The sequence below is a fragment of the Tyto alba genome, unplaced genomic scaffold, assembly GCF_018691265.1.
Source record: "Tyto alba isolate M040663 unplaced genomic scaffold, T.alba_DEE_v4.0 Super-Scaffold_26, whole genome shotgun sequence".
NCBI lineage: Eukaryota > Metazoa > Chordata > Aves > Strigiformes > Tytonidae > Tyto > Tyto alba.
The window spans coordinates 4471010-4483254 of record NW_024881300.1 but is presented as its reverse complement, the minus strand read 5'-3'; the positions used below and the strand labels follow the sequence as shown (position 1 = coordinate 4483254).

At 39.0% G+C, this 12245-nt stretch overlaps 1 protein-coding gene across 1 annotated transcript in view; it reads left to right on the top strand.

Moving 5' to 3' along the window:
- Positions 1–3882, top strand: part of MMP2 (matrix metallopeptidase 2) — a 34866-nt gene extending 30984 nt beyond the window's left edge. Inside the window, exons 12-13 of the mRNA XM_032998675.2 lie at positions 1395–1504; positions 2863–3882. Coding sequence (XP_032854566.1) covers positions 1395–1504; positions 2863–2966 — 214 coding nt within the window. The 3' untranslated portion in view covers positions 2967–3882. The remainder of the gene's footprint in view (positions 1–1394; positions 1505–2862) is intronic.
- Positions 3883–12245: the final 8363 nt, after the last annotated feature.

Below are 12245 nucleotides of genomic sequence, written 5' to 3'. Positions count from 1 at the left end.
TGGAAGTGTTCTCCTTGCCCTCCTTCCAGCCCCAAGCTGTTTTAGTGTTATTGTAACAAGATTGTTAAGCAAAGTGAAGAGGAGGTGGTTCAGATTCCCCAGCTGACATTCCAAAGCTACCCAGCAAGGTACTAGAGTTTCTTTAAATATCCAAGGAGAAACTAGTAAGTAATTTAAATTAATCATTTAAATTTATTTTGACCAATCTACTGCACTGGTGTAACTTTGGATATAACCCAGGTAGTTCCATACAGCAATGAGAGAAAGGTAACCTGAGATACATACAGATATGGATAGAAATGAAGAACATAAATGCTTCCCTCCCCTCCCTCCAGTACTAGTCAAGGACGACCTCCCTGAAGTCTACTGCTCCCGAAGAGTCGCTGCTAGGGTGACTGAGGCCTCACATGCAGTGGAAGCCTGGTTCAAACTATATCCCATGTCACTGCTCCTCATGAGATCTCCACTCCTCCTGCTCAGCACTGACTCCCACCTTTGAATCAGAAAAATGGGGAAACCAGGCCACAATCCTGCTCCTTCCATCTTCACTCTCAAGGACCTTGCATCCTTGGGACATTTATTCCCTATCTATGGAAAGGGACGTCCTGGATTACTTGTTTGTGAGAGTGTAAAACTGGCTTCACACAAATTTATGTTTGCGTTCTACGGTGGAAAGCACACACAGTAAATGAAACAACTGATCATCTGCAGATGTGGATACAGACAGATCCACTCCCTTCTGACAGACACTGCAAACTAGATCCGACTGCCATGGAGTTAGGTGCATTTACACCAGCTGAGTTTTTCCTCTTTAAAGCACATTGTCCTCTTTAAAGCCATTGTGGTTTGAGGGTTTTTCCCCCCCCCAAAGAAAAGCATATATTTTTAACTTGGCATTTATCTGTTGATCATCGCTGAGAGACGGTGAAAATAATAAGGGTTTTTAATGAAATTTTGGGAAAAGTAATTAGTAATTTAATAGTAATCCATCAATGATATAGACTACATGTGTATTTCAAGTAAGATTTTTAAAAGATAGCCATTTCAGATTAAAATCTGCTACCTTCAGATATTGGCTGCTGCCTGGAAAAAAGATACTCTTCCTAGAATTACGTCTGGAATTTTAAAGCTACATTTCTGAAAAGGGTTTTGTTTAGAAAGTGTATTCTCAATTCAGCAAGAATTACATTTGCAAAAGGAAAGATGTAAAATTTCACAGGGTTTTAAAGGAGTCAGGAATAACTATAATGAAATAGAAAGAGTGTTACAATCTCGGTTAATATATTTTTGTTTGATTGTTTTATACAGTCACATTTGCTGAGGACTTCCTAGAAAATTATGTTAAATTTTAACATTAAATACAGATTTGTAATGCAGGATATAATTTTCTTCAGGTACAATGAAGAAAAGAAGAAAATGGAGCTTGCATCCCCTAAATTCATTGCTGACTCTTGGAATGGTGTTCCAGATAACCTTGATGCCGTCCTGGGTCTTGGTGACAGCGGTAAGCCGTAATTCTGATTTAAATCACTAACAAGCTCTCTTATTTGTCTGCTGTAAAATTTACTGGAGACTTTAATTTCTGTGGTTCCTGAGTAGGAGCCAAACTGAGCCAAATTCCCATCCAGCTTTCCAAACTAGTGGTTCAAACAAACTCCTTTTGTCTCTTTATTTTCTTATTAAGTATCAGTTGATAAATACCCTACTAATCACAGTTTAAACTTTTTAAAATGAATTATTTAGGGAATATGACCTCTCCTGAATATTTTTATCCAAGAAAATAATAATAACAATAGTTATGCTAAATTCCATTTTCATGAAGGTCATTTAATTTCAATCTGCTACTACTCTTTATCATTTACTTCCTCGATGCTGAACACTTTGCAAAGCTTAACACGGCAAGAAACAGGTTTCATTAGTATCCTCCTCCCTTTTCTTCCTTGCTTTTTTTGTTTGTTTGTTTTTTTAAAAAATACTATATACTGTCTTATTTATGTGTCTTGAAGCATCTTACTGCTTTCCATTGCTATGTTGTACAGGTCTAGAAACCTGCTATAGAAATGTCAGACAGGACACGGAGGAAAGTAATCCGTGATGCAGACACTTTTATGTCAAGAACTCCCTCAGGCTCAGATCTGGGTTCATGCTGGTTTTCCAGCTTGGGCATAGGGAAAATCAGCTCTGTGGGGAATTTTCCATCTAGTGGAGTTTGAGACAGCAATTAGAGCAACTCCTGGCACCCAATGCCTGATGCACAGGATGTCCTAACACCAGAAGGCATGACCAGGCCAGTCCCTGGCTTGGAAGTTTCCCAATCTCTTGGCAGCCCCAGAGGTTCCTCAGTACCAGCAAGCAATCACAGCACCATTTCAGCATCATCCTGCTCTAGTACAGCCAGAACTTGAGGATGATTATCTATCTACTTGATCACAGGCACAAACAGGCTGTGTTTGGCTCTTTTTTTTTTAACCTCCTATCAACCTATCAACTGCAGCTGAGAGCCTGGCCCTTGGTTTAAGTTGCTTCATATTTTGTACAGACAGACATAAAGGTCTGGAAGCACTGCTGATATCACGAGTCTCAACTCAATTACATTTTCAACATCTATTTTGCCAGCAAACATTTCTTCCCAGAAAATGCTGGCTCACAAAAGGGTAACCTGACTGCAGGCTCCATTTAGGAAGACCTCTCCAGGTTGGGAATTTTTATGTATTTTTAAAATAAATCTTTTTTATTGTGTATAAATAATTTGGGAAATAAGTCTTACAGTTCATTAAGCTTCGTAAAATCAGACAGACAAAAAAGCTTTGATCAAGTTAGGTGCACCATAACCTGAGTATGTTTTTTTATTTACCTTCACAGGATACACCTACTTTTTCAAGGATCAGTACTACCTACAAATGGAAGACAAGAGTTTGAAGATTGTTAAAATTGGCAAGATAAATTCTGACTGGTTGGGTTGCTGAACTGTATGAGATATTAATAACCAAATATTTACTTTTTTGTTATATGCCTTATCTGTAATTAGAAATAGATCTGAATGCTAATTACTGGACCAGTCTGGTACTGGCACCAAAACATTAAGTACCAGTACTGTACACATCAGATAATTTAAGAGTGTTTTCCTCCTCAGTATACAAAAGATGTTTACGTATATATTCTGGTACAATTTTTCAGTTTTCATGCTAGTCATAGTAATGCTAGTAACAGAACATCCATCATTCTTTATTCCCTTGGTGCTTAAACAAAGCATTGAAACCATTGGAGACTGGATCACGTCCCTGTGGTATACACATCCCAAATAGGCTCAAATGAGACGTACCAGCAGTGCACTTTGATTTTTATTTTTTTTTTTAATTACAACTCTGTTATAAATAGATGGTTTGTCTCGATGTTTTTCACCCTCTTACAAGTTTGATCATTACTTCCATTTATTTACATAATAATACAGAAAGACTGTCAAAGGCACAGGTTGCCTCAGGATTAGATTTGTGTTGATGCATGATGGAATCATGGCAAGAAACTGTGTTAAAGTATTGTTTTAAAGTACTTTTTATTTTAATACCTTAGTTAAATTTAGCAATTTGCTTCATGCACTTTGTTACTACTATATAACTTGTTTATATGGATGGAATGACTCAGATTTTTGAAGTCAGTGCGCTATACATAAAAGTCAAGTATTATTGTTTAACTTGTTTTATTTTTTCTGTTCTTTATAATATTGGGGTTTTGTTCGGTTAGTTTTTTTTGCTTATGCATTGGGCAACAGAAAATGTTTTTTTCACAATCTGTGGAATGTTTTTCATTAAAAAAATAAAACAGAAAAGAATGTCCCACACATGAAGTGCCAACAATACAAATAAAATCAAATTACACTGTCAACACTTCTCATGGCCAGGCTTCCTTGTATCATTTGAAATTAGAAATTCAGTAGCGTGCTACAGTGAAATACTTGTCAAAGGAAAGACAGTATTACCCCACTATATAACTGCGTACTGGATTTATTTAGAAACCTAGGTTATTTTCTCTGTTTGTTCTAAGATGTAACTGCAGCAATTTACATTAAAAAGATGATATGGTCCCAGGCCTCCGCAAAGCCTGCTGCCTTCACAGAACAGTTTACATGCCTGTCTATTATCCACGCTTTCTCCTTGTCAGCAGGCTACCTCACCACAACCCAGACTGGAAGAGTCAGCATAGACACAGCACTATATGTATCCTATACGGAATGTAGGCTTGAGAAACAGAGATGCAAAACCTTACTCCTGCCCATGAGATCAGACACCATTTGGCCAAGAATCTTATCCAGCTCCATGCACATGAAATGCTTTGCGACACTCTGTGGACTGCATGATGCAAGTGGTCAACATCTCTCACATTGAGTCCATGATGCACAGAACTGGCCAGTAACCAACTAATACCTGAGCCAACGATCAATTGGTTTCTTCTCATGTCCTCTACGACTTCATGTTATCACTCAGTGCTTTCCTGTTCTAAGCAGAGTTTTTTTACTATTCTGCAAAGATACCACTTCTAAAGTGGCTGCATTTACCAAATTGTCTTTTCATTGTACACTATCCAGGTATAACTCCCACTTTGGGAAGCTGTTGATTACTACGGATAATTCTCACCTGGATGAACCAGTACTATTTTCAACTACGCCAAAAGGAAAGATATCTTATCTCCTGAGCATACTCATTCTCTTCCAGAAATCATTAATCACCTTCCCAATCAGTCCTGCACCAGAGTCAACAAAATAAGGTACAAAACAAAGTAGTTGTAATTGCAAAATGTTAGTGTTGCAGTTTTTACAGACATCTGGCAACCTTCTCAGGATTGCAGGATCTGTTGAGCCACTTGAGGGATGCATGGTCTGTCCTGATCATAAACATCTTCCTATACTACTGTTGAAAATATTTTGTAGCTTTAATGACTGCCAGGAGTTCCTTTTAAGTGTTGCAAAAATTTCTCCCTAGAGAATTTAAGCTCTAACTGTTTTAAGCATCCTCAATAACCATCTCCTCAAGGCTTTTATGCTCTGTGTCAGTACTGCCCCAAACTTCATGGTCTAGCATCTGTATTTAATATGAAGGGGTTTAAAACTTAGATATACTAGAGGAACATTTGAAATGGGCCTTTTCAGCTCTGAACTTGCTAAATCACATCTCTACTCATGACTGAAATAGTTTCCTTTTCATCTGCAACTTACATGTATGTTTTGCAATATTGGCAAACTACCAGCTTACCTTCTGTAATAATAAAACCATAATCCTACAAAACTCCGCACATCTGGTGGGTTTAAGGAGTTCGGCTCAGCTTCTTGTTTTGTTCTTGCCTGTGTAAATCCATTCTCCAATGACTACATCACTGGCAGAAAACAAGAAATAAATTTTCTACCCTTAAACCAACTCATGCTTCTCTGGATTCAGTTTCAAACTGGCAACCTTATGCACATCATTTGTAAACACATCTGTTTCTGTTCATGAACTGTAACATTTGCCAGGTTATCACCTACATATATCAGACAAGTTCAAGGAGTATACTGACCCTTCTCATTAACCTTTTACATTTGACCTGTGAAATACTGAAAGTCACAAGATGTGTCCTGAATAGGTCTTTGGGTCTAATTCCACTTGCTGGTAGCCACTTTTAAAACCTCACTGTAGGAACCCAAAACCAACCTGCTCCACCTCCAGGATATCACCTTGCCCTGATAAATGAGAAGAAACTTTAAAGTTACCCTAATGCATTTTCTGCAGTTAGGGATGCTTTTCTTTTTCCTATGGCCAAAACTCAAGAAATTGTACACTTCCTCAGTGATTTTGTACCTCTCCTTTCCTGTTTGTAATAAGTTAACGATGAGATGGAAAGTCCTTGCCTGAGCAGCACCGCAGCTCTGCCTGTACCTGGCCATGTCTCATGCTGATCCATCCCACTGACTTTCCTCCCTGTCTGACTCTGGATCTGCCCCCACACTATGGGCTTTTCTGGTGACGCCTGGACTCCTGGCTGAACTGGGTTACTCTCCCAAGGCCTGCTCTTTTCAAGTCTCTCTGGCACTGCTGGACTGTGCCCTGTCAGTGAGACCACTGCCTTTGCCTTTCCTGTCCTCAACAGGTTTCCCCCTAAGACATTTTCAGAACTAAATCAAGATTTTCACCTACCTTCTTTACAGAGAAAGAAACAAAGGCCAAAAGCATGTTTACCTCAAAGCCTTACAAAACCCATTGCAAAACTCTATCAAACCTTTATCTAACTTGTTCTGCTTCTATAGTTTTATTAAATTGAAGTCAGCTTCATTTAGAACTTTTTGGTGTCAGGGTAGATTTACACTCATGATGCACAGAGGCTTGTTGCAACATGGGTAGAGCTCAGACACTCTTGCTCCTTGAGCTGAAGGTAATTTTCTACCTGTTATGAGCAGGACAGGCTGTACACACCCAGCAGAGCAGCTCCCATCCAGTGGAGTAAGGGGCACTGGTTTAGTAACTGCTCTGTCACAATACAGAAAAGGCAGCCAAAGGCTAGAATTAACTGCCATTGTTTAAATACATAATAGACACAGCAGCCTGAACTGTGAACCATGCTTAACAGTTTGCGTCTCACTAACACTCTGTATTGGTTAAAAATACATTTGCTTCCTGCTATTCTGTCATGATTTGACAAAGTGGCAGATACCCATAAATTTAAGCAACTGACTAACTGTGCTATTCTTTAAATCAGGAGGAAGTAGGTCCTTTGGGCCCATTTTGGACAAATTATTTCTATTTATGAACCCAGACATGCATGTTTTTAGCAGAAAAGACTAGGCAAATGAACATTTTTCTGCTTTTGGAAGAGATGATGCCAACAAATGAGCAGGCATGAGGTTCCGTGGGATCACTGCAAATGCAGAGATTTATACCTGCAAGGGCAAACAGACTTGTTCCAGACTGGTTATGTAAAATGCTCCTAAGTACTAAGGTATTTCAATAGAGAGAACTGTAGTAACGACAAAAACATAAAACTGGATCAAACCCCCCAAAACAACAACAAAACCAACAACTCTGAGGCTCTGTCAGAGAAATAGCACAGTCAGGCAGAACTGGTGGTGTCTCAAAAGCTGCCAGCAAGGCTGCTGCATACCGAGCCTGTCAGAGTCACATGCTATTACTTGAAATACATCTTCTTCTGGCACTGCCTTTTAAAACAGAAGTGAGAGCCAAATGGCATCTTAGGGTAAATTGTCCAGTTCTGAGATTTACACTTGGACACAAACACCCATGATTTCATGCACAAGTAGCCAGGAGGCTGGCTACATGGCTTCCCCACACCCCGACTGCAACAGCAAGTCTTCACCTGCAGCAATAAATGGGCTCAAATTTTCCAGCTATATGATATTCAGTATAAACAAGACAGTTGAACAACATTCATTCATTTTCATCCTTACAGAAAAAAAAAAAAAAAAAAAAGAACGCCATTTAGTCTTTTCTTAATTGAGATAACTATTAAGAAACCCTATTATTATCTCAGAACTCTTTAATCTAATGGAGAAAGACATGGCATGAACCATTGCCTAGAAAATAACATAATCTGAAAAAATGCACTCTTTATTAGTGACAAAAACAATAAACCTGTGTACCAGGCTACCAAAAGAAGTGAGAGGCCATTTTTTTCTCATTTCCTTTGTTTGTTTTGGGGTTTTTTATGTCTTCAGATGAAGACTCCCTGCCTTTTGGAAGAATATCCTTCACTCAGACATATTACTTCTGGTGTTAATACAGCATATTTGGAGGAAAAAATCCTGGCCTGGACCAAGTGGGGATTGGATTAAGTGAGCCAATGGCTTCTTCTCACTTTGAACTGCCTTAGGCTATGAAATTAATGCACATAATTTAAGAAGTATATACAATAGCTTTTTTGAATTATGTATTAAATATATGCCTCCATGTGTACACTCATATACACACAGAAAGAAATAGCTCATGGCTATATTACAGTATCTTATTTAATATTAAGGATTTCATATGAATGTTAGAATCAAATATTTCACTTCAAAGGGATCTACAATGATCATCTAGTCCAACTGCCTGAATGCTAATCAACTTTAACCTGCTTGCCACATCGTACCAGTTTTTCCCTTTTTCATTAAATACGCCACATTCTGAGCAAAGGACAATACTGTGAGAAAAAAGTACAAGTACTCAGTTTGCACAGGTGTTCTTCCTGGGTAGCACTAATGGAGATAACAGTCAAGAATTTAAAAATAATCAATACTTTATTGGTTTTATTGCTCAATAAGTAATTTCTCCATAGCTGCAGTAGCTGAATGAGTGACCGTTCCACAGGTCATAGCAGCTCCTACCAACACTACCAGGTTGCTCAGCCAAGCCAATGCTGGGAGGCTGTTTCCACACTGCCTGCTGATATAATCTCTGGACCACTCTTTCTCCTCTTTTTGCAAATCCCCAAACTCCTCACATACTTTTAAAGTTCAGCTTCGGCCAGCTTTACCACACACAATGCTCAGACTCCACCAGACAACCAACAAGCTGCTCTGAAAAAGGGAGATAAGAATAAAAGGCCTCACTTCACACCAAGTCTGCATTTCCCTTGCTAACGCTGCTGCAGACTCTCTGCACACTGAACCACAGGGTGACAAAAAACTGTTGAGCTTTCAGCTGTCTGTTACTGCCCAGTGCTTTCCTCTGGGACTTCTCAGAACTTCTCCTGAGTGACTAGCCTGCTTTCCTGTTAAGAATTTGCTAGCATTGCCAAAATAAACTTAAAATTGTAAGAGTATAATTGTTTTAATTTACATTAGCCTGAAGCTTGGCAGCCCGTCCCTGGAGTTATTTGGAGGTGGTCTCCCCCTTCCTAAAAGACAGAAATTCCCAATATTAAGCTATCCAAGTGAGCTTGTTTTTTGTGCCTCTAACCACTGCTCTAATCTTGGACTGCTTCATAGCTTTATTCTGTCTTCCCTATGCCTATTACAGCAGCCATAATACCGCTGCCAAAAGGGCTGAACCTAGAAAGCAGCTTCACATTCTGCAGTTGGGTGCCAGGCGATGATGAAGACCCAGCAGCACCACTGCACAAAGTTTCTAATCACCACTAGCCAAAGAATTAGGAAATTCAACCACAGGTCTCCCACGCAGTGTCACATCACAGTTAGGTAAGCCATGGAGAGACAATTCTGGCCACTGCCTCTCCCCATTGCTCTCCTTTTCAAGTGCCTTAATTTGACACGTGGAATCCCGCTGCAGTATAGTTCACTGCTACTGGACGGCAGCTGACAATCGTATTAGGCAAACCAAGTTGAAGCAATTTACTGAGAGGCAAGTCCTGCATGCAAAAATAAGACAATCAGTCGGCTTTCTCTCTGTCGTCAATGCACTAACTGTTGAACTTAGTCCTCTAAAGAGAGAGACTGATTCCTCACTCTTTGAAGACTTCACAAGGCTCATTAAATTCTTGCATTTTCCTGTTTTTCTTTTCCATGAAGAAATGCGTACTTTTCAAGACCCCTGACAATTCTCTTGTTCAACAGCTCGAAAGTATGAAGTAGGACCTACCCTGAAAATCCTTCTTCTGTTTCCCATGTGGTCAAAGAGGTCTCTATTTATGCCCTTTTAAAATCCTCATTTGCAGGACTTTGTAGAACTCTTTTCTTCAGGAATAATGCCTTTCATCTGTTCTTACATTTAGATGCCTTCCTATGTAGTATTGTATAGCACTGTCTCAGTCTATCTCTTATCTTATATCACTGATTATGTGTGTACAATTATGGCTTGAGTCTATGCTCAAATAAGTAAATTCCAGTTCCTCTCACTTTCATGCAGTATTTTTGAATCTTCAAACATCCTGAAGCTAAAAGGGAATAAGTTTCCAACCCAAAAGGTAGGGCACCTGCCTAACAGATCTTCAGCTTCCAGGCTTTGCTTTGGCTTTTGCTTCAAGCAAGTCCTTTGAGGAAATGCATACGATATCAAAGTACTCCTGGCCTTTACAGATTTTGTTTTGGTTTCACTGCAGTTTTATCACCCCTTTACTCTTTTGTTCTTTCAGCTTTGTTTCTTACATAAACAACTACCCACTGGGACCAAAAAAAAATAAATTGGCAGGGAGGAGTTAGCCATTACCTATAAATCGTCAGTTCAAACCCACTCTAGGAAACAAGACCATGTCACCTTCGGATATTTTTGTCTACATATACTCTAATTTTGCATGCAAAATCTGTACTATGGACAGAGAAAATGGGAAATATCAGACAACTGAAGTTCTGTGTTTGATTTGCTGTGTTATTTTAGTGAAAGCAGGAGCTTAAATAGAGCTTTCCCATCTAAATCTCAGCACTCCCTTGCCTGTTAGTATGTCTGCTATGCAGACTGTTCTAATTAGAAGTTCAGAATAAGAGAGTTTCATCCATATGTATTTGAGCCAGAGAGGCCACATAAAAATCTTAATGCCTACTATTCCGTTAGATATTTATCCTAATAAATATGTGTAGATATTTATGTATTTTATATTTGCATAAAATACCATGTACCTGCATTAAGCAGAAATTCACCAGTTGAGAGTGGACATTTGGTATATAATTCATGGCAAACTGACAGCAACATGTGCCTGTGTCAGAGGTCCTAACATCTGAAAACAAAAAGAAACTGGAGAACTGCGGCAGAAACTGGCGCAATTAGGTAGAATAGGGTAAGATGTTTACTCTATCTAGATCTCACAGAAAACCTGTTACAGGCTTAGGAAATCAATAGCACATCAGGATTTAGGTCATATTTTCTTAAATATTTAGAAGCCAAAAAGTTGCACATGAGCCTGAACTAGAGCAAGGTAACCATCTCCTGCTTAACCTCATAAAGCATTTTTAAGAAGGCCCAGCAGGTGTCTATCCACATCATTTGGCAAGTTTTATGCATAATCAGAGACACTGAGATTGCATGAAACTGAAGATTTCAAAACAAGGTTACTTTACATCTTTTTTAAAACTATTTTCTCTTCAGGGTAAACTGATGCTTATCACAATAGGGTCAAGGTGTCAGCAAGTACTCTTCACTTTGTCTAATACAAACACAGCCTATCTTGCCATGTAGCAAACATGCTTTTCTGAAAGATAACAAAGCATGTAATTAAAAAAAAAATAGCAAATTTATACAGTAAAAAATTATCAAATCCTCATACAAAACTGGAAACAAATGAAGTTGTTAAAGAAGTGACAACTCCAAAGCTTCACACTTCCTACTCAGGATCTGAATTTGTATTTCTTCTTCACGCAGGAATCCCCAATGATTTTTGTGGGTAAAAACATAGTAAAGAGCTGATCCACCATTCCCAATGTTTTGGATCAAGGTGTACACATTTCCAAACAAAGATGACAACATTAGGCACAAGCAGATTTTAGCAGGGAAATGAAGAATAAACCCTCAAATTTAAAGCAATAGTAACATTTCATCATAGGTCCCTTAATCTTACCAATCACAGACATAACTATGTCCTCGTACACCAACCCAATTTGAAAGACGCTCGCAGATGACATTCTTATCAGGTTACCTTCAGTACAATAAATACAATTGATTTTTCCACTGTGTTACTAATTCCTCATGTGAAATGACTGAAAGCCACACTCACCAGTACATGCAGAAAGATACATATGGATTGCTCACAATGCTGTAAGATCTTTAGTCTCCTAAGAAATAGACACTGCAGTGGACTTTAGCCTGTTGAAAGCTTTCAGCATGCTAGAGCTAATAATCAAACAGTGCAAAAGCACTTCAACAGTTTTCACAAGGTATTGTGACAGGAAGCACAACTAGACAGGCAAGGTAAAACTGTGCCGGCAAATTCTTGTCCAGAAAAAGTGGGAAGCTTGCCTGGCCAATCTGACAAACCTCTGTGGTCTTGTCTATACCATTATTTTTCCAACTCCTAGCTCCTTACCTGACACCCTTCAATAAAGGTAGCAATAAGGGAAGTTTTGGGCACATGTTTTTCAGTTGTGCAGTACTAACCTCCCACAACATAAAAGAAGCATTTTTTTTCCCTCACCGAGACCATGTTTTCCACCAAGACAGGTCACTGCATTTGGGACCGTATGTTAGAAGTTCAGTTTTCTGGACCAAAAGAAAAAAAAAAAAAAAAAATATTGGCTGCAAAAGTCACTCAGAAAACCTGCCAAGGAAGCCTCCCTAAGCTGATGACGCCAACAGCCCAAGCACTGTGGGTTCCCCAGGCTGCACACAGGCAAGTACCCC